Source organism: Garra rufa, chromosome 21 (genome assembly GCF_049309525.1).
Source record: "Garra rufa chromosome 21, GarRuf1.0, whole genome shotgun sequence".
Classification (NCBI taxonomy): Eukaryota; Metazoa; Chordata; class Actinopteri; order Cypriniformes; family Cyprinidae; genus Garra; species Garra rufa.
The window spans coordinates 22327757-22350417 of NC_133381.1; the positions used below are offsets into that span (position 1 = coordinate 22327757).

Genomic DNA, 22661 nt, shown 5'->3' on the forward strand with positions numbered 1-22661 from the left:
CAAAAAGATTTTAATGAAATATCACCATTGATAATGAAAGATGTCACTGTTTTATATGCACCAAACTAAAAATTTACACTCAAACATGGAAACTAACCTGTAAATTATATGTTGAGCCTGGTGTATCATATAAGTGGAGAGGTAGCCGCTCAATTGACTCCAACACTGCTATCAGTTTGCGGATTAAGGCAACTGCTGGTCGGCTAGAAGACAGAGATAATTTAAATATAAGACAAATATAAACTAATTCTCTCATTGTGTTCAAAACACACAAACGTCAGAAGTTTGCATACAAATGTTAATTATTTTACCAAAATAAGAGGGATCATACCAAATGCATGTTATTTTTTATTTAGTACTGACCTGAAAAAGATATTTTACATAGAAGATAAGTTACATAGAGTTTACATACACTTGATTCTTAATACCGCGTTGTTACCTGAATGATCCACAGTGTCCTGAACAGTTAAACTGCCCGCTGTTCTTCAGAAAAATCCTTTAGGTCCCACAAATTATTTGGTCCTTCAGCATTTTTGTGTATTTGAACCATTTCCAACAATGACAATGCATCTTTTCACACTGAGGACAACTCAGGGACTCCTATGCAACTATTACAGAAGGTTCAAATGCTTACTGACACTTTAGAAGGAAAAACGATGCATTAATAGCAGGGGTGAAAACTTTTGAACAGAATGAGGATGTGTACATTTTTATTTTTATTTTGCCCCCCTCCCCCCATACAGTCTTTGTTGGAAAGGGTTCAAATACACAAATGCTAAAAAAACAAAAATTTGTGGGACCTGAAAGATTTTTCTTAAGAACAGCAGGCAGTTTGGCTGCTCAGGACAAACAAGGGACTCATGAACAACTATCACTAAGGGAAAAAAAAAAAAAAACAGCTGTGGATCAGGCAGGTAACAACAGTCTTAAGAATCAAGTGTATGTAAACTTTTGAATGGGGTTATTTTTTATAAATGCAACTACTATTTTCTCTTGTGGACTATATGTAAACATCTTTTATGTGAAATATCTTATTCAGGTCAGTACTAAAAAATGGATGCATTTTGGTAAAAAAAAAAACAATTAACATTTTGCAGATTCTGCACGGCAAATGTAAACTTTTGACTTCAACTGTAAACTACTGGTTGAGTCTGGTTGAGATGGCTCAATTACCGCCATGTGTAACAGAAGATATACTTTACCTTTCGTCATCCTCGTTTTCAGTAAACGCAGTCTTGAACACATTTATTCTTTCCATCAGAGGCTTACAATCATGTTTCATGTCTAGCTCCACACTCTGTGAGGAAAACAAGTAAATAGTTAATGTGTACTGGGAATAAAAGCAGGCATGTTTACAACTGGAGTTAAATTGTGCATGACTCACATTGCTGAGGACAGTAAAAAGTGCTTGCACGAGGCCACTGCTGCACATTTCATATGGAGAAATGGTGTTCTCATCTTTGAGAACGACAATTAAATTCTCCAGAGCAGTTTTCATGAGGTCTCGCCATGTGTTTTCACCTTCAATGCACTGAAGAAAAAAAGAAGCAAACTGTTTTACCCCCAAATACATGGGAACTAAAATTAACCATGACAATTTAGCGTAATTCTACCTGTCTGTTAGTGTGTAGCTCCCAAGCAGACTCTAGCTGTGTGGCGATGTTTCTCAGAGTGACCACTACACCTCTCGGCATACTCTCCACAGCCTTGAAGTGATCGTCATACAAATCTCTAGCCATGGTTTTTACCTACAGACACAGAGGTGTAAGAGAAAGTTGGGTAATGTCATTTTCACACTATAACAGTCTGAGGTTACTAAGAATAACAACGCAACTGTCTTAAATACGCATGGTCATATCTGAAAGTCATGCTTCAATACTTGCTTCAAAGAAATACTCATTAATCCTACCTTTTGTTTAGTTTTTTCCAATTTAGATTTGAGCTTTCTTCCTCGCTTACCAGTCCAGCCAGTAACAAACTCAGACCCTGTGACAAACAAAGAACCCAATAATTGAGTGACTGAGAAGATACTTGCAAAATTGATGCTTTTAAACTACTATTCCAAACTCACCTAGAGAGGTTTCTGCAGTGAAAGAATGCTTAGTGCCTCGGTTTGACTCAAACACAAAGCCCGGAAGGTCCTCTTTGAGGATAGTGGCCTGCTGGCCATCTGAGTTATGGATGGCAATCTCACCCTCTTTCAGGCAAGTTAGCGACCAGTTACCCACAGTGAGTTTGGTGGGCCCCTGGGTGGACAGGATGGGCTGGCTGGCTGTCACCGGTTTGACCTGACTTCTGGCACGCTGCAGCTTCTCCAGAAACTCACTTCTGCTCTCTATAGAAGGGAGAGAAAGAAAACATCAGCCACAATAGCTAAAAGAAGCCAATCATAATTTAACAGAGCTTAACATAGCTCTGTTCTTTCACTGATCGATCTGTTTCTTTGCAGGAGACCTACCTGAGCTGTCAGAGCCACCCTCCGGGCTTCCACTGGAGTACATGGTGGCCAGTTTACCATCCAGGATGAAGCGGAACCAGCCATTGCTGCCATTGGAAAGCTCTAAAGCAGCTGCATCACTCCAGATATAAAGGCAGTCTCTGCCTCTGATGATAGACCAGTCTCTCCAGTGGTAAGGCTTCCCTTGCTGGATCTCTTTGGCATCCTCTTGTGGTTCATCATCCTGATTTATTTCAGAACAAATTCTAAATTTAGTCATCAACCGACTTTTTGGATACACAAAAAATGAACAATTAAGAACAGGGTACCCCTGGGACCCTCCAAATGAAATTCAAGGCTTTTTAAGACCTTTTTAATACCATTTCAAATGAAATTCAATGCCAACTTCGTACCCATTCCGACAGAAGTATGAGGGGAAAATGTCAAATCGGTATAAATTTTGAACCCTAGAAAATAATTATGTACAAGTGGGCTACTTGAATTAAATAAAACATTTTATTTAAATTATCAGTTATATTTAATACATACGCAACAGCGTAACACACATTTGATTTGTAATAAACAAATAAATTTGAACTTGGTGTTGAACACTATAGCCTTCGCAGCTCTGCTGCCTTGGCTGCATTTTTTTCAATACACAAATATAAACAAATATCAAGGAAGGAATTTTATTTCACTATTTGGTGTATCTGCAGAATTTTTAAATATCAATTTAAGGCAATTTATGACCCTTTTTAAGAGCTGCACAAGTAAAATGAACAGTATGAGTAGGATTGGACAGTGTACGGTAGAATTTTCAGCCATAAAATGGCATGATTTATAATTCAGATACAGGTTCACACAAAAACAAAATAGCTCATACAACAGCATTTCAGCCTTTATACCTTTAAAAGGGATAAATTGAATATATAATTTATTATTATATTTAAAACATAAATATTACTGTCTTAATTGTTTAGATATTGAGAAGGCACATTAACTTTTCACATTTACAACTCTTTGTGTTTGCTGCATAAAAACAGGTCGATAATTGCAATCATGTGACCATAAACAGCTGAAAAAAATGTGGAAATAAAAATTCATTCTCTGTCACGAGGGGGCGCTTTAGGAGCGCTGAAATACTACGGTTTCCCTAGTAACGGCTGTACACAAAGCAGCATTAATGCAGTTTTATCAGATATGAAATGAAAATGACAGACATTTTTCTGAGGACAGTCGGTTCCCTTCAGAAACAGTCATATAAAGACATCCGTGCCGCGTTTTGACTTTGAAACGTGCAGCGGGCATATTTATTCAATGACATCATTGCCTTTTGAAGTTTAATCCAGCTCTATTGCAATTCTCGTCTTTCCGTCCACAAATGTAAGACCTCCTAAATTATAATTGAGACATTAAGCTATTTAACATATTTAAAACTTTTTATGGCCTTAAATTTGATACAACTAAATTGAGGAGTTTAAGGACCTGCAGGAACCCTCTACTTTACGATAGCCCATCGGGCAGCCCGGTGACACCTTTTGGTAGCCGACTGGAAAACACAATAGCTCCGGGACATCGGGCTAGCGATTTTGCGAGCCCTGCTGCGTAGTCTTCGTGGCTGAATACTCATCGTACTTCACTTTAGGGTAAAGCTGTAAGTGGTGGAAGAGATTTGACATGCTTCCACATTTTGATACAACTGATTTATAATATTCCCTGCAGATGTTTTTGCTGCTCATCGGAAGTTTTAAATCCAAACCGTCTCCAGATAAGTGAACCATTGTTTTTCTTTTTACTGACCAGTACGTTTTCTGTGTTGATCGGCGCTGCATGTTCCTCCATGTCGCGTGCTACCTTGGAGTGGTCTGTTTCACGCAGAACGCACAAGCGCACGTGTGGCCTCAAACCATATCGATATGAAAGATATTGGATAATCCCGCATCGCGTTGGGGAATCATATCAATATATCCCCAGAACTCGATATACCACCCAGCCCCACCTAGTAACCATAGTAACGGATAAGCACGCTTTCTGCTATGACGTGGAGCGCGAGGTGCACTCAACGTTACACCGTGTCTACACCGGACGCGACAAGCTAAAGTCTGTCTACACTGGACGCGACAAAGCGACCGTTCAAAATCATTTAAACTTTGTGTGAGCTCATCATTAATAGAACGCGGCAGCAGATTACTGTCGGGGATTTGCCGTGTCGCGCCGTGCCGCATCCAGTGTAGACAGCATAATAGGTTCTATTGTATTTTGTCCGGTGTAGACACGGTGTTACGCTGCATGAATTTTTAATTAGCCTACATTAGTAACAGTTAATTTTGTTATGGTATAAACTTAATCCTAGGAAAGGCAAAAAATAAATAAATAAAATAAGACCTTTGTAACGAAATCCAAGACTTTGTATACCAAATTCAAGGCTATTAAGGATTATCAAATTTAAGACTTTTTCAATGCTTTTAAGACCCCGTGGGTACCCTGTAAGAAGCAAATTTGGAATGTGTTGAGTCTGACCTTCTCAGGTTTGGCCTCTTCCTCATTTTCATCATCTGATGTGGGTCCTGCCAGAGTGGACACCTTATTAATGACACCCAGCCTGGCCAGCTGATCTAAGAACACGTCACCTCCCTTATCCACTAGATCCCTAATGATCTGCAGTGCCAGCAGGTGACCATCATCATCATCCTGTGAAAAAGAAGTAGAAAGGTCAGCAAGACTTAACTTCAACCCTATTAAATTTCAGAAAAGATCACCAGGAGGGAAAGACTAAAATATCCAACCTCCTGATCCAGCACAGTAGCAGTGATCTCCACAAGTACAGTGGGTAAGTTGTGTCCAGCATCAGAGTCACAAACTTCCTTAAGTAGAATTTCAGAACTGTAGTGCACCATCTTTCTGATCAGAGCTAAACTAGCTTTCCTGTAAAGGAAATTACACAAACAAACCAAAATTAAAAAGCAAAGTATTGATGCCATACCAACAGTTGGCAACAAAATACAACCATTTCCTTTCTAAAAATGTATGTTGACACTGATGGTCTTCTAGAGCCCCTCACCTTATTGAAGGCAGCATGGTTTGCTGAAAGGTTTGTGCAAATACTGGAAGCAGCCTTTTCAGGTAGATAGGTGCCATCTCAGGGTCACCTTTCGGCTCACTGCCCTCTTCTTCTTCTTTATTAACATCCTTCTTTTTCTTGTCATCCCCCTTGTTGACAGGACACATCCAGTCTCCTATATTAAAAACAAGAAACACTTTATTTTCAAAATCTAACAAATTCCCTGGAAAACACCATTACAAAATGAATGGAGAGTGACTGCATTCAAGGACAAGGTTGTAATTTCTATGCCAACCCTGTCACCGTAAATGGTTGTCCCAAATTCTCACTATTGGTTGAGCAAATGCTACCATGTCTGGCTGGTTTGAGATGTTCAAATGACAAGAGCAGTGTTTGTACAGATACTATAAAAAAAAATTCCAGGACTTTCAAGGACTTAAAGCACTACTTTATGTTCAAGGACTTCAGAGATCTCACTTATGTCTTTATTTCAAATTCTAAAAGAGGAAAATAGATAAATAAAAATATACGCTAATAAAAAAATGGCAAAAATAAAGTGAAGCACATGTGAAGTATTACTACTAAAGTATTACGAAGTATACTAGACTTCTATTATAGTACAACAACTGTTAATTGTATTAAGGGATTTATATTGGTGTATATACTTTTTCTTTTTTCTTTGTTTTATTTTTTTTATAACTGTACTGCTTAATGGTTTGATGTTTTCTACTGTTTTATAACTGTACTGCTTAATGGTTTGATGTTTTCTACTGTTTAAGAAAAAAAAAATCAGAAATAAAGATTCATGAAAATTGTTCCAAAATCCTGATATGAAACAAATAATTCGCAAACCCACACCAAAGTCCTGCTCTGAATCAAATGATTGGCGATCCGCACTACGAAGATCCGATCTAAAGCAAATGATTTGCAATTAACGCTATGAAATCCCCGTCTGAATAATGATTCGCAAACCATCATTTCAGATCACGAATCATTTGACTTAGATCAGAACTTTGCATATTGCAAATCATTTGATTTAGATCAGGACTTCAAACTTTGAAATCTCAATCTGAATCAAATGACTCAAGATCAGAGGCGGACAATAGTGAAGCATTTTTACTCTGTTGTAAAAGTACTTTTTTTGTCTCTACTTTATGAGATTGCATTTTTTTTTAGAAAACTTTACTTCAACATTTCAAACATCTTTTTACTGCACTATGTTTCATATTAAATACTCAATATTTAATATTACATTAGAAATCTATTACTTTCTTACTTTTACTCAAGTAAAAGTAATTCAAAGATTTATAGTACATTTTTAATGTTCTTAAATATTAACTGTAAAACAACTTTGATTTATGAAATGTGGTGCAGTAAAAAGACATTATCTTTTGGAATGTAGTGAAGTAAATTTTTCCAAAGAAAAACACTCTGATAAACTACAATTTACTTGAGTAAAGTAAAAATACTTCACTACTGTCCGCCTCTTTTTAAAATCATTCTAAGCGATGTTAAAATTCGAAAGTGAAAGGCTCTGATTATTCATTTCAAGCGATTCAAGCAAATTATAAAAGTCATGAGTTAGAATCAGAGCGGTTCCAGCCTAAATAGCTCAATTGATTTGGTTCATCTGTACTCTTTTCGCAACTTCAGCCATATTTACACGACACTGTCAGTATTTCTACTTGCTTAGCTTGATTGTTATCCGACATTAACTGAAATAAACAAAAAAGGCATGATGTTTTTTGAACTGCGTGAAAAGATGTGTGCTTATTGACAAAACTAAACACTTTTTATTTGGAGTGCAAAAACATACAACATGGCAAACGCAGAAAAAACAACAACAAAAAACAATACCAACAACAAAAACAGCAATGATAATAAATGAAAATGAGCAAAAATCTGAATAATAGTAATGTTATAAGTAGTATTAGCATGTTTAGAAATAATAGAAATAACCATAAATTGAAATAATCGATGACGATAACGATGATACTTTGTGATGACAGTAACAGTAATATCAATAATAACAGTAATATTAATAATAACAACAACAATAATACTAAAGATGGTGATGACAATAATGTTGTGATGATGGTAACAGTAATATCAATAATATTAACAGTAAAAAAAAAAAAAAAAAAAAAAAAAAAAAATTGTAGTAGTAGGGTTGGGCGATGTCGACCAATTCGGCATCGTACGATGTCTAATGGGAAACATCGCGATGGACGATGGCATCGTCGTCAAACGCGGCGAATTAATTAATTGTAACCTACCATTTCCACTACCTGACCCGCATGGTCTTTGTTTTACCCATAACCAAACTAGGGCTGCAACAACTAATCGATAAAATCCATTTCCATTTATGCATAAAAGTTCATTCTGACAGTCTGTGTTAAGTTTAAATCTTTACTGAATGAGCGTCAAACATCCGGAACACAGACAGGGAGACAATAGACAATTAATCCTCAGCGCAAAAACATTCATTGTGCTGAAACATCTGTCGTTGAATGTTAAATTTAGATTTAAAATACCAGATTTTTACCACCGCGGTGGTAATGGACCAACTAGCGCAGGTGGCGCGGTGTTTTTATATGTATCAAAATAAATGAGGCTAAAGCATCAAATAATTAATACATTTAAATAAGAAAGTAGCCTAAATAAGTGTTAAATAGGCTATTAAACAGACATTCGTTGCAAAAAATTCCTAACAACCTCGACACCTCATCGGAATTACTGGCCCGAGTCTGACTGGAACCTGTCTTTCTCTTTCTCTTCCACATTGCACAGCTGCTGTTTTTAATAGCGAAGTAATGACATTTATTTTCGTTTCTTTAGTTTATAAAGTTAATTTAGAAATATATTTGGAACACGTTTTGTTTGTAAAATTCAAGTTTTTGTTTTTTAAAGTAACGACCAAGCGGTTAAATGGTCAAGCCTTCTCAAGTCATCACAATTTAAAATCCATAGATATAAAAAAAAACAAAGCATATCACAATATTAGTTTATTCGTTTAACCTAGATAAATCCTACTAATAGGCGCATATCTAATCATTTGTGCGGAGAGTAGCCTAGGCTAAAAGCTGAAGCGCATTTGCACGACATGGAGACTTAATTTTGCTCATAAAAGAAAGAGTATAATTTACTATAAACTATTACTTAACTACTATAAAACGAAATAATTCAAAAAAAAAAAAAAAAACTCTTTCATTCATGGGGCTTTGCGACCAGCTTAACACTACTGCGTGCATTTGAACGTGGAACTCTGCTGGAGGCACTTGCGCTCGCTGCTGATGCTGCTGCTGTTGGCGGGACACTAAACACAGCCACGGCAGAATAAATAGCAGAAACACTGTATTTTATGCTTGTTATAGTGTGTTTTTCTTCAGATTTTTTTTTTCTTTATTATGAATAATCGTTAGTTGCAGCCCTAAACCAAACATAAATAAATAAAGAAAAGTTACACACAAATTACCACCTGTCAATCACTTTTTCCGCCTCATTTATTAATGTAAACGAACTAGTTCGTGTAATTCGTTTGGAGTGTGCGTTTTTCGCGAGTGGGTTGCTGCTGCAGCGGGGGCGGTGCGATGGATCGCGATGCCGGCTCAGCATCGCGATGCCTATCGGACATCGGCGATGGACGATGGCATCGTCTATCCACCCAACCCTAAGTAGTAGTAGTAGTAATGTGATGTAACAGTAATATTTTGTGATGATATTTTGTAATGCCCGCAACAGTAATATCACTATTAATAATAATAATAATAATAATAATATAATCACAATAGTAGTTATATAAATCTATATAAAGGGGAAATTTAATAATGAACCATACCCAACACATACCATACCTATCCTAGCTTCTGTTTCAGTGTGCATGTTTTTTTTTGTTTTTTTTCCCCTCCTCCTCTCCATTCAAGGCAACATTATAGACATCATATGTATGTAAGCTTAAGCTGAAGTGGTGCATTAAAAGAAGGGTGTGGTGCATTAAAATCAACATGCGGTGCATTAAAAACATGAGTGGTATTTGTTGGGTGCAGTTTTAATTTATTTATATTTATACACTTTTGATTATGTATATGTGACCCTGGACCACAAAACCAGTCTTAAGTCGCAGGGGTATATTTGTAGCAATAGCCAAAAATACATTGTATGGGTCAAAATTATTGATTTTTCTTTTATGCCAAAAATCATTAGGAAATTAAGTAAAGATCATGTTCCATGAAGATTTTTTGTAAAATTCCTACTATAAATATATCAAAATGTAATTTTTGATTAGTAATATGCATTGTTAAGAACTTAATTTGGACAACTTTAAAGGTGATTTTCTCAGTATTTTTAATTTTTTTGCACCCTCAGATTCCAGATTTTCAAATAGATGCATCTCGGCCAAATATTGCCGTTTCCTAACAAACCATACATTAATAGAAAGCTTATTTATTGAGCTTCATATGATGAATACATCTCAGTTTTGTAAAATTTAACCTTATGACTGGTTTTGTGGTCCAGGGTCACATATTCAATGATATAATCTTCATTAAACCGTTACTGTCCATACAAAACATCATCCCATCAATTTATTACTGCTCAATGTTTCTCTGATATAAATAGTGATAAAAATAATGAAAACAACAACAGCACTAGTAATAATAATAATAATAATAATAAAATAATAATAACAATGAAAACATCATCCCATCAATTTATTACTGCTCAATGTTTCTCTGATATAAATAGTGATAAAAATAATGAAAACAACAACAGCACTAGTAATAATAATAATAATAATGAAAACTCATATTACTATTACCTTATTAAATAAATAAATAAATAAATATATATAATATTTTGTGAATACATAATTAAGATAAGTGTGTCAGATTTGTAAGAGTTGAGTGAGGTCTGATGTTGAAAGTTGTGGTTCTGATGTATTGAGTTGTAAGGAGGTGAAAAATATTCTAGGGAGATGTATTCTGTGAGCAAATTTTTCCAGTGTGTTATATGAATAGTGTTTCGGGATTTCCAGTTCAAGAAGATGAACTAGATGGCTAGAGCTAGGAGGAGTATCCTTTTGTTTGTTATTTCCTGATTGAGTGCTGATAGATCGCCCAGTAGACAGAGTGAAGGGGATAATGGGATGCGACAGCCCAGGAGGTGGGATAGGGATTCAGTGACATCTTCCCAAAAGTGTTTAATGGGTGGGCAGTGCCATGTGGCGTGGATATATGTGTCCGGACTATTTTGTGAGCAGTGCAAGCAAGTTTCTGATGTGAATCCCATTTTAGACAGCCTTTCCCCGGTGTAGTGTGTTCTATGAAGGGTCTTTATACTGTATGAGCTGAAGGTTGGCGTTTTTAGTCATGAAATAGATATTACAAAACACTTACTTCATAGACGCATCATCTTTCAATAATTCAAGCACTTTTCAAGTACCTCTTCAAACAATATTGCTATTTTAAGGGTTTTCCAGGCCTTAAATTTTAAAAAGTACTTTAAGTACCTTGTATGAACCCTGCAAGAGCATTGTTCTGACAGCACCAGTGGTTAACTAAAATGTCATGAAATAGAGATGAAAGCTGATGGACTTACCAGGAGACTGGAGAATTGCTACAACCTCGCTGTGTCCTCTCTCTCTAGCTTTGTCTAACGGAGTTTTCCCATCTTCATCTCTCAAGTCAGGGTTGGCCCCATGGCGCAGTAAAGTCTATTGTAAAAACATAAGCCATAAAATTAATGCAATATTTAAAAAAACAGTATAATAACTAAAAAAAACTTGGTCACATGTTAAACACGTTACCTTGGCTACTTGTGGCCTGCCAAAACAGGCAGCATAGTGCAGAGAGGATGACCTCTGACCTCTATTTACATCAGCACCTCTCTCGCAGAGGAACTCCACCTTAAACAGGCCAGAATACAGTGTGAGAGCTTGCAATCCTTAGAAAACAATGTTTATCTGTTGCACTGACCCAATTTTTCTAACTTACACAAGCCATCACCAGACGACAAAGGGGGTCAGGCTGTATTAGTTTTCATTATGCATGGCATTTGTAACACTGCTGCTGGTGGCGCGTCAGCCAGAATTACAATCTTGCCTATTTAGTTGCGTCTCCTCCACATAACCATATTGCACAAAGCTGTCCTAAATTCAATGTGCAACCTTTATTCACAAGTCTGCTGTTTTTGCTCATGCTGTTGCACGGTGTCTGAAGGCAATGTCTGAAAAAATTCCATTACAAAAAAAAACGTACCATCTCTTGTGTTCCAAATGCTGATGCCCAGTTCAAGAGAGTCTGTCCTACATCATCCATGAAATTAACTTCAAATGCTTGGAGGGAAATAAAAAGTAACAGTACAAGTCAGACTGTGAACCCTACAAAATCTAAAATATTGATCTTGCATGCACTATTCGGAAAACACTTACCACCGGTGTCAATGGCATCAATGAGAGCATCGGTGTCTTTGCTGCGTATACAGTCAATAAGCTGTCGGTGGGAGCGTTCCCCAGAGCTGTCGAGACGCCGCAGACCAGGGATACGGCCGGTAGAACCAGCTGTAGACTTGGGCAAAGCCTTGCGGCCCTCAAAGAGCAGCACCAGCAGTAAATCCACCAGCCGCATGGTGTCCAGCACACAGCGCTCATCCCCCTGCAAAGCACTCTCCATAGAGTCAGGCAGCTCTGAGCGCAGAAGATCCTAAAGGAAGAGATGCAACACAAATGTACAGAAAAAGTCTCTTGCCATTATCTGTCATAAAAAAAAAAACAGAGGAAACACACAGTACTTGTTACATCTAGCAAATGGAAAGTATGTTCCCGTGAGAATATACATCTTACATGTGTGACAAGTGGTGAGCCTCTGCATAGTGTGGACAGAAGGCTGACAATAGTGGACACTTGGTTGCTCAGTTTAGAGTCTGCAGCAGATGGAGTGGCTCCACTAGAGGTCCTGCCAGGCTTGCAGGTGGAGGAGGGTCCAGATGCTGTCCCTCCTGCTGCAGCCATACGGGACAGCAGCTCTTCTGTCAGTCCGTGCTTAGCTAATGGGGCTGGATCAACTCCACGCCGTGTAAACCGGTCAGCCAGTGAAGCGAAGCAACGCAAAGCTCCATCAGACACCTGTGGATAACACCAGAACAATAATTACCATTTAGTTGTTTGCATAACATTTGTGTGTAATTTTTCCAACAAAGTCAGTCCTTTATGACTATGGAAAAGTAAAGTATAAACCAGATTTTATTCTTGATTCTATTAATCAACAGTTCAATTAAACAAAAACTACCATTCAAAAGTTAAGGGTCAGTAAGTTTTTTTGGTTATTAAAGAAAGAAAGAAACGTTTTAATTTAGCAATGATACGTTAAATTGACATTAAAGACATTTACACTGCTGTTCAAAAGTTTGGGATCACTACGATTTTTTGTTTTTAATGTGATTTCTGAAGGATCGTGTGACACTGAAGACTGGAGTAATGGCTGATGAAAAGTATATTAAAACAGAAAACCATTATTTTAAATTCCAATAATATTTCACAATATTACTTTTTTCTGTATTTTTAATCAAATAAACACAGCTTGAGCAGAAAAGAGTTATTTAAAAAAAAAAAAAAAAAAAACACAACATTAAAAATCTTACTGATCCCAAACTTTCAAACGGCAGTGTATAATGTAACAAAATATTTATATTTCAAATAAATGCTATTCTTTGAACTTTCTATTCAAATAATGATTTGTGGAAAATCATGAGACATTAAAGACTGGAGTAATGACTGATGAAAAGTCAACTTAACCATTAAATGGAAAAAACATTTTAAAAATACATAAAAATGGAAACAATTAACTAATCCATAATACTGTATTCAAATAAATGCAACCATTGTGAGCATAAGAGACTATAAAACAAAAATCATACAGACCACAAACTTTTGAATAATTTTCATTCCTCACACAAATACAGCTAGAAAAGCCTTACAGAATCCAAATCCCCGTTTACACCTGGTATTAAGATGCATTTTGGTCGATCAGATCACAAGTAGACGAGGGAGACACATTTTCATTCACACCTGGTGTTTTAATCTGTCTCTTCTGTCCACTTCGGTCCTGATTTATTTTAAGGGAAGAGTCTATGGGCCAGTGTATGTGGCCTTTTTTGATCTTCCAATCTAACATTCATTGTTAACAATATGTGCCTATAAACATTTACCAATGCTATAAAAGACACGTTATGTGTGCTTCGGCATGACTTTGGATATTGTCCTTATCACAGTGGAAAAAATAAAATGTTCACAATAAGAACAAAACTATGCCTTTGTAAAATAAAGAAAACAAACAGGACGTGCTTTCAGTCATCTCTGTTTTCTTAAACTTGTGGTGCGGCCACAAAAACAAAACAGACTTGTTTTTTTGTTTTTGTTCCTTTTGTTTTGTTAATTTGCAAATGATTTAACTGAAACATTTTGTGTAGGCCTATTTATTTTATTCCTATCATATGTTGTTTTGTTTTTCACCTTTTTCTCCTTTTGTTTATGTGCATGCAAAAACTAAACCACTGAAAAGAAAAATATTTATTTTTAATGGGTCACATACGCTTATTCATTGTAATTTACTTTAAGTTTGTAATTTAAAGGAAAAGAAATGAACATCGTAATGTTTAAAGATGAGCTTAGCTAGTGGAGATCAGCGTTCTTTCATACATTTGACCACATAAGCGTTCCACAGTATGATCGCAATCCGTTTTTTTTGACTACCTCTGGAAATGGTTGATTTCTCAGCATTGTTCACTTGCGATCAGAACGACGAAAACATCCTAATACCAGGTGCAAACAGAGCCTTCGTGTCTTTTGTGTAATACCTGGTGGTCTTCATGTTTCAGCAGACTAGAGAGGGACTCCACGCATGTCTCTAGGGATGAGTCTTGTGGCTCCATCTTACTACAGAGGCGAGAAACTACTGCCATGGCAGAGTGCAAGGTGTCCTTGTGCACAAGATGACCGCTGTCCCTAATGAAGCTTAACACACAGTTCAGTCCACCCGCTTCAAATACAGCTCCAGACTCCCGTGTGCAGATCAGCTCCAGAACCTGATGACACAAGACAGTATATAGTATGACCAACGTGCATAGTGAAATTTACTGTTCAAAAACAGCTTCATAGGGCATCTTTTCAACCATTTTTAACTCATACTAGCAAATTGACTGAAAAAAAGAAAAGTAGTGTAATATTTACCTTTACACATTGTTCAGCCAGATCTCTGCTGGTCCTGTTGTTGAGCTCCACCACCACTAGCCGGTTACACAGGGCTTTAATGGCTCCATCTACTCCCACAATCCTGCGGGTGCATTCAGCAGAAACGTCCAGGTAATAGGTGATGGCCCTGGCTGTCACTTCCAGCACATTATCTGGCGCACTCTCATCCAGGAAGATCTTACACAGAGCTGGGAGAAATGTCCGTGGAGGACACCTGTGGTGGCGAGACAGCAGTGTCAGAGTGAAAAGAAGCGTTGCTAGGTCTGCACAATATGGAGGGACAATGCTGATACAAGATTAACTTGTTAGATAATACAGCACAGTGATGCAATAAACCTACAATGTGTCAAATCAATTTCTATTTTTATTTAAAGCCAGAAAATAATAAACTCCAAATGCATGTCTTCGAAGTACCTCAACCTCTGATATATCTCTTACTCAAGTGACACTGTTGTCCTTGGGTTTAAAAGGACAGTTGCATTTCCCCTTTGGGTAACCACTACCCATGATCTACAGCTTTGTACAAACCACTTGTGACTGAGCAGGGTCATCACATTTAAGACCAAAAAAACTCCCACACAACCGAGGTGCTTCCTTTTTTGTCTTGAACATCTTTTGTCTGCCTTGGCTTCCTCAGTTTGAGAAATCAGCAAAACGCTGCTGATCCAATAATTGATCACCAAATTTAATTATAGACTATTCAAGACATGAAAAGACAAGCAGTCTAGTGCTAACCCTTTAATACATGTTGGAGTGAGTTACTGTGAGAATCTAACGACAGCAGACTTGTGTACTCATTAAGTTCACAACTTAATTCAAACAAGCATCACTAATGTGCACTAAAATGTGCAATAAACTTGTTTTACTCTGTAGTACTTTATTCATAACCTTTTACCAAACAGTGCATATTTACACAACTCCTTGTATTAGAATTACACTTATTTACTTTTATTTAAAGAGATAGCTCACCCAAAAATGAAAATTACCCCATGATTTACTCATCCTCAAGTTATCCTAGGTGTATATGACTTTCTTCTTTCAGACGAATACAATCAGCGTTATATTAAAATGCCCTGGCTCTTCCAAACTTTATAATGGCTAGTGGTGCAACGGATCACAAAACTCACGGTTCGGATCATATCACGGATTTGGAGTCACGGATCGGATCATTTTTCGGATCAGCAAAAAACAAACAAAACAAAAAAAAGTTTGTTTTTTTAATAATTACTGAATGCTAACTTTAAGTACTTCTAATCCACAGCAAAAACTACTAGCTGAACTAATAAAGTCAATTACAAAAATGAAAAGTGTAGATGAATAAAAATAAAGTTACTAATAAAATCAATAACACTAGTATTCAGGTGTAGAAATTTAATATTTAATTGTAAAATAACTAGTGCTTCTCACTGCAGGTATTTATAGGACGCTGTCTCTTTAAGGCCTAATGCACGTCTCTGATACTGGCACGCATCTTTCTCAGCTGTTTCGGTTCACTGAAGACATAACCGACTGTGTTTACCAGAATACCAAAACGGGTATTAAACATAACTTTGTATGTAAGTTGAGAGAAGTTTTAAAGAGGAATCAACCTGTGAATCACGCAGTCTGAATCGCGCGTCTCTCTCTGTGCGCGTGCTCGCTTCAGGTATGTGCGGCAGCGGTAAAAAAAAAAAAAGAATCAAGAAACAGCGCGCGTGTTCTCTTTTGCTGCAGCAGTTTAAGTAGTTTGAATGGGTAAATTGACAAGACGAAACATATGCAAATCATATCCTTTTACTCTATGATGGTTCAATTTAACAGTTAATCCGCGAACCACATGCGTACCGAACCGTGGGGTCCGGTCCGTACGGATCACGGATCATCTGCGATCCGTTGCACCCCTAATAATGGCAGTGAATGGGTGTTGAGATTTTGAAGTCCAATAAAGTGCATTCATCCATCATAAAAAGTGCTCCACATGGCTCAGAGGGTTTAATAAAGCCCTTCTGACGTGAATCGATGCATTTGTGTAAGAAAGTATCCATAATTAAAACTTTATAAACTGTAATCTCTAGCTTCCGCTAAGTGGCGTTCCAAAGACAGAACTTTTAACTCTGATTGTATTCGTCTGATAGAAGAAAGTCATATACACATAGGATGGCTTAAGGGTGAGTAAATCATGGGGTAATTCTCATTTTTGGGTGAACTATCCCTTTAAGACCATACAAATTCTCACAGTATCTAACAAAGTTTCACCAGACACTCCTCTTCATTTAGGATTTTATTGTTCTATATTGGACCCTGGACCACAAAACAAGTCATAAGGGTCAATTTCCCATTGTATGGTTTGTTGGGATATGACAATATTTGGACGAGATACAACTATCTGCATATCTGGAATCTGATCAAATTGTCTTTAAAGTTGTCTAAATGAAGTTCTTAGCAATGCATAATACTAATCAAAAATTAAGTTTTGATATATTTACAGTAGGGCTGTCAAATGATTAATCACATCCAAAATAAAAGTTCATGTTTACATACTAAAATAAATACACCCACATACATGTATATTCAAGAATTTTTTTTAGATTTATATAGAAAATATTTATAATTCTATATATAGTCTAAATTAAATAGAAGTATAACTATTCATTCATATAAATATTTTTTTAAATCTATACATGTATGTGTGTGCATTTATATATACATATTAAATATACACAGTAAACACACATTTAGTGTGTAAACCTAAACTTTTATTTTGGATGTGATTAATCGTGATTAATCATTTGACAGCCTTAATTTACAGTAGGAAATTTACAAAATATCTTCATGGAACATGATCTTAACTTAATATCCTAATGATTTTTGGCATAAAAGAATAACAATTTTGACTCATACAATGTAATTTCTGCCATTTCTACAAATATGTCCATGCTACTTAAGACTTAATTTTAACATCTAATTAAAAGTGACTCTTCACTAATCAGAAAATTTGAGGCTGCTAACGATAACTCAAGCATTTTCAAGCTCTAAGTGCCTCTTGTCACACTTTTACAAGTTAATAAGCATTATATTGTACCACACTCTAAAATTTACATTTTACAAAATAGTCAAATTAAATGTAAAAGTTATGAACAGCTCTCTTGTAACTATCAAAAGTAATAAACCCTTCAGCACAACAGAAATGACACCTCATCAGTATTCAGACTTACGTTTCGAAGCAGCGGTCGACGTTGTCTGACATGAGCAACAGCATGCAGAGCTGCTCCAGGGCGATGAGCTGCATATCCCTCTCATCACCCTGTCCCATCTGCAGCCACTCCAGCAATGTGTCCGGGTCCACGTCCGCCATGACGCCCCACTTCCCAATCCACCCAACACCCAGTCACCCCGCCAGCAGCAGGAGAGAAATGAACAGGGGCAGTCACTGACCCTCTTGTTGTCTCATCAAGTCTTCACCTTCATGAGAAAAAGGAACAAAAGAAGAGCTTGATATCTGGGATAGAACGGGAAACAAAAACACCAGACAAAATCCACTGTGTGGCGCTGATCTGAAAACACAAGCCTTTAATAAAAGAATGAAAACTCTCAGGTAATAACGAAACGGGTGGAGCAGATGACTCCTTGAAGATGTACGAACTTGAATGCTATACTAATAGGAGTAAAACTGACTATAAACATGATGAACTGCCGCCTGTAATCAAAGCACTGAAAGAAATCGCTATGATTAGCTGATTAGTAAGCTTGGCCAACAACAGTTCGCATGATGAATAGTTCATCAATGACTCACAATGCATGGCCCAAACAGCCCAGCTTTTCAGTGACACACAGTAGGCAATACAAACTGAGAAATCACTACGCTTTTATTGTTTTGCGAAACAATCCATTATGGGAAAAGCAGCATTCGTTTCCTGATTCAGACAAACTGAACCAAGCAGGAGGATAAATTTATGCGATTTATGTGAAATAGCAAATGTCTGTCCTTCATTACTACCCAGGTGGCTACAGACAGACAAACAGACAAGCAGGCTTCAGATAGATCCACCACCTTCTTAGAGACTAACAGAGAGATCCACTTATCAACAGATTAAGTGACTAACTTGATTCAAGAAGAATGTCCTGTTGAACTTGACATTCAAAGCAACTGTTGGATTTACTGGATGGAGAGGAGAAAAAAAAAACACATCACATACACAAACTCTACGTTACTACTTCTTACTCTAAAACAAGCTGTCACCTGATTTTGACCTGAATCAGATTAGACAGTTATGTTCCATAGCAAACACATTCAGCAGAACTTTTTAAATTCATGAGTTTACATATCCCGAGTTGCTCTTTCTGGTTTTGTAACCTGTTTTTTTTTTTTAACAGTTACACTGGACCATTGTGAACCACACAATGGATTCAATATACTAGACTTCTGAAAACAAGATCCGATGCCATAGCCCTGGGTTACTCTCTCTTTTGGAAAGAAAACGCAGAAAGTTTATTATAATTATACTACCTTCAAATGAATAGGATCTGTTTGTTTCAAGCCTATCAGCCCACCAGTCCAAAAATAACAGTTTTGTTTTCATATTGTTAGATTTTGATTGTTGGTAATTAACTTAACCCTATAAAGCATACTGAATTATATTTGATACATGAATTTCAAAGGCCTCTATAATATCACCACAATCAAAACTTTGCTGAAAAACATGTTCTAATCTACTACATGCATTCTGCCTGCTTATGATTAGTTCATACTTTTTAGTAAAAAAAAAAAAAAAAAGTTCATGGTACAGAGATCTTTTCGCTGCAAAATCTTTAATGATAATGATATTTATAAAGCAAATGTATAAGTTGTTTATATTGTTATTAAGATTTCAAAATCAACATTTACTGGACTGCAGCAAATTATCATGTTAAAAATGTATTAAATACAATACATCTGGCTTTTGAAGAATGTTTATCTGCGTTTTACTCAATCAACCTCGTATTCCATTGCATTTCATGTTTTGCTGCCTTCGATTAAAACCACAAAACATTTAACTAATCATTTAAGTCTCATCATACTAAGATGTCTTAAAGAGCGTTTTCATGATGTGTCATCAATTGTCCATTTTGGTGGCACTGAATGTAAACAATGCCACTGAACCAAATGAAACTTGCATATTTTCCTGATTATTGCTGCTGAAAATGATCAACTATTGTCAGGTTTTAGGCTGTACTAATCGTTCAAACTGGGAAAACATTGAGTACTATAATCTGCTAAAAGTTATGACAAATCAAGGAGAAGAGTGCAAAAAAAACTGTCTGAGGAACAAAATGCGTTTGTGGTTGGCCAAACTGACCCAGGGCAAGAATCTTGACAACATTTGTGTTTGTTCCGGTCAGATAGGTGAAATATTAGGTGGTAAAGATGCATATACAAGCAGTATTAATTAAGATATTAGCCTATTAACTTCAGTTTGTCAAAAATATTGCACCCTTTCCTGCTTACTAAGTCCATCTCTATATGATTTCGCAGCTTCCACGTTTTTTTTCCGTAGTTTAGACTACGTATTAGTATTCAGTAGAACATTAACCGTGCAAACCATGCTGCTGTTTACATCCGAGCATCGTCAATATGGCCACACATCCGGGTAACCGGCCAAATCGTGACATAAGTGCAATCCCTCTTTACTGTTATAAAAATCTCACTGATTTATATTACAAGCTACCAGAATTTTGTGCCTCTGAATAAAATTTAAATGGTTTTTTTTTTATTTCCTCCTTGAGTGTAAGCACTATTCTCACTATATCATACTATATAAGTCATAAAAGCTTGATGTTTTAAGACGGGATCACACTGTGCGAATTTGGCCATCTGAGACAAATTTTGAAAATCCTAAAAGATTCCTATAATCCTAGTCTAAAATCTGTGGTTTTTGATTGTTAGTTTGTTCACCGACAGCCGATTATACGGACAAGTTTTCGTGTGCGCACCCATTTCTAACACGTCTTGACTGCCGTACAGTCTGACATTAATAACAAATGAGATCCCACAGTGTGACATGATCAGCAAGTTCGTACAGTCTGACAAGTACAATCCTAAAGGACTTAAAAAAAAAAAAAAAAACTGCTGCGCCAAGCTTTAAGGGATTACTCCACTTCAAAAATAATTATTTTCTGATAATTTACTCACTCCAATCTCACAGCCTTTAGTCGCAGAAATTAAGTTTTTCGAAGAAAACATTTCAGGATTTTTCTCCATATAGTGGACTTTAATGGTGCTCAACAGACTAAAGGTTAAAAACTCAGTTTTAACGCAGCTTCAAAGGGCTCTACACGATCCCAGCCAAGGAATAAAGGTCTTATCTAGCGAAACAATTGGTTATTTTCTAAAAAATGAAGAGAAAAATAAACAATTTATATACTTTTTAACCTCTAATGCTCATCTTGTCTAGCTCTGCGATGCGTACTTTGTGCACTTCAGTTCGAAACGATTAGGGTAGGTCGCAAAAACTCATCTCATTTTCTCTTCCAACTTCTAAATCACCCTTCAATACTGCAGAAGTACCAACCCAGTGTTTACATAGTGAACATGCAAAGAAGGTCAAACTAAAAAAAAGTAAAACAGCTATGTAGAATTATTTTGAAGTTGGATGAGAAAAAAAATGATGGAAGTTTTTTGACCTACCCTAACTCTATTGAACCAGAGTACATGGGGTATGTGTCGCAGAGCTAGTCAAGATGAGCATTTGAGGTTAAAAAGTACATTTGTGACCCTGGACCACAAAACCAGTCTTAAGTCGCTGGGGTATATTTGTAGCAATAGCCAAAAATACATCGTATGGATCAAAATTTTTTCAGATTTTTCTTTTATGCCAAAAATCATTAGGAAATTAAGTAAAGATCATGTTCCATGAAGATTTTTTGTAAAATTCCTACTAAAAATATATCAAAATGTAATTTTTGATTAGTAATATGCATTGTTAAGAACTTAATTTGGACAACTTTAAAGGTGATTTTCTCAGTATTTAGATTTTTTTGCACCCTCAGATTCCAGATTTTCAAATAGATGTATCTCGGCCAAATATTGTCCTATCATAACAAACCATACATCAATAGAAAGCTTATTTATTGAGCTTTCATATGATGTATATGAAAGCTCAATAAATAAAAATTTAACCTTATGACTGGTTTTGTGGTCCAGGGTCACATTTTTATTTTTAGAAAATAACTGATTGTTTCACTGGATAAGACCTTTATTCCTCAGCTGGGATTGTGTAAAGCCCTTTGAAGCTGCACTGAAACTGCATTTTTAACTTTCAAACCACTGAGCACCATTGGAGAAAAATCCTGGAATGTTTTCCTGAAAAAAAAAAAAAAAAAACTTAATTTATTTCCGACTGAAGAAAGACAGACATGAATATCTTGGATGACATAGGGGTGAGTAAATCATCAGGAATACTTTTTATTCTGGAAATGGAGTAACGTTAACCCTTTAAACAAGATATACGAAAACAAACCACATGCACAACTTTTTTCCTTTTCCCCTCATATGTCAGATCTTTTACATGGTTAACTAAAACATTAAGCTCATTTCCACCTAGGCTAAGCATAAGAGTAAGGAAGACATTTAGGTAGTTTCTTATACTAGAGTTCCAGTCCAATTTAATTTAGGTAGTGCTTTATTTTTAGATTCCGTCTGCTGTTGTTCTTACAGCATAGAGATCAATACAATTCCAAATAATCAAAGTACCAGCACAGCAGACATTCACCTTATCCGTGGCTCTTGCATTCATGGCATCTGACGGACAAACATGATTCTAATGATGTTCTTTGACTTTCTGCCAGTGCAGCTGACTAAGGAGTCACAAAAACAACTTGATTGCAACCGATGTCATCATGACACCAGCTTGTACAGCAGCACAATAAAGCCTCACCTTCACAGTGAACACAGACAGCACCTT

The 22661-nt window shown here is 36.5% G+C and overlaps 1 protein-coding gene across 5 annotated transcripts in view; it reads right to left on the reverse strand.

Moving 5' to 3' along the window:
* Positions 1–22661, reverse strand: part of hectd1 (HECT domain containing 1) — a 47004-nt gene that overhangs the window by 23458 nt on the left and 885 nt on the right. For all 5 annotated transcript variants that reach the window (XM_073826668.1, XM_073826670.1, XM_073826667.1 and 2 more), the window contains exons 2-19: positions 17937–18183; positions 14722–14956; positions 14349–14576; positions 12337–12618; positions 11926–12196; positions 11753–11829; positions 11302–11400; positions 11094–11208; positions 5499–5673; positions 5224–5362; positions 4958–5128; positions 2459–2681; positions 2072–2335; positions 1910–1986; positions 1614–1748; positions 1385–1531; positions 1203–1297; positions 98–203 (exon numbers count right to left, since the gene is read on the reverse strand). In XM_073826668.1, the coding sequence (XP_073682769.1) occupies positions 98–203; positions 1203–1297; positions 1385–1531; positions 1614–1748; positions 1910–1986; positions 2072–2335; positions 2459–2681; positions 4958–5128; positions 5224–5362; positions 5499–5673; positions 11094–11208; positions 11302–11400; positions 11753–11829; positions 11926–12196; positions 12337–12618; positions 14349–14576; positions 14722–14956; positions 17937–18076 (2979 nt within the window). In that variant the 5' untranslated portion in view covers positions 18077–18183. The remainder of the gene's footprint in view (positions 1–97; positions 204–1202; positions 1298–1384; positions 1532–1613; positions 1749–1909; positions 1987–2071; positions 2336–2458; positions 2682–4957; positions 5129–5223; positions 5363–5498; positions 5674–11093; positions 11209–11301; positions 11401–11752; positions 11830–11925; positions 12197–12336; positions 12619–14348; positions 14577–14721; positions 14957–17936; positions 18184–22661) is intronic.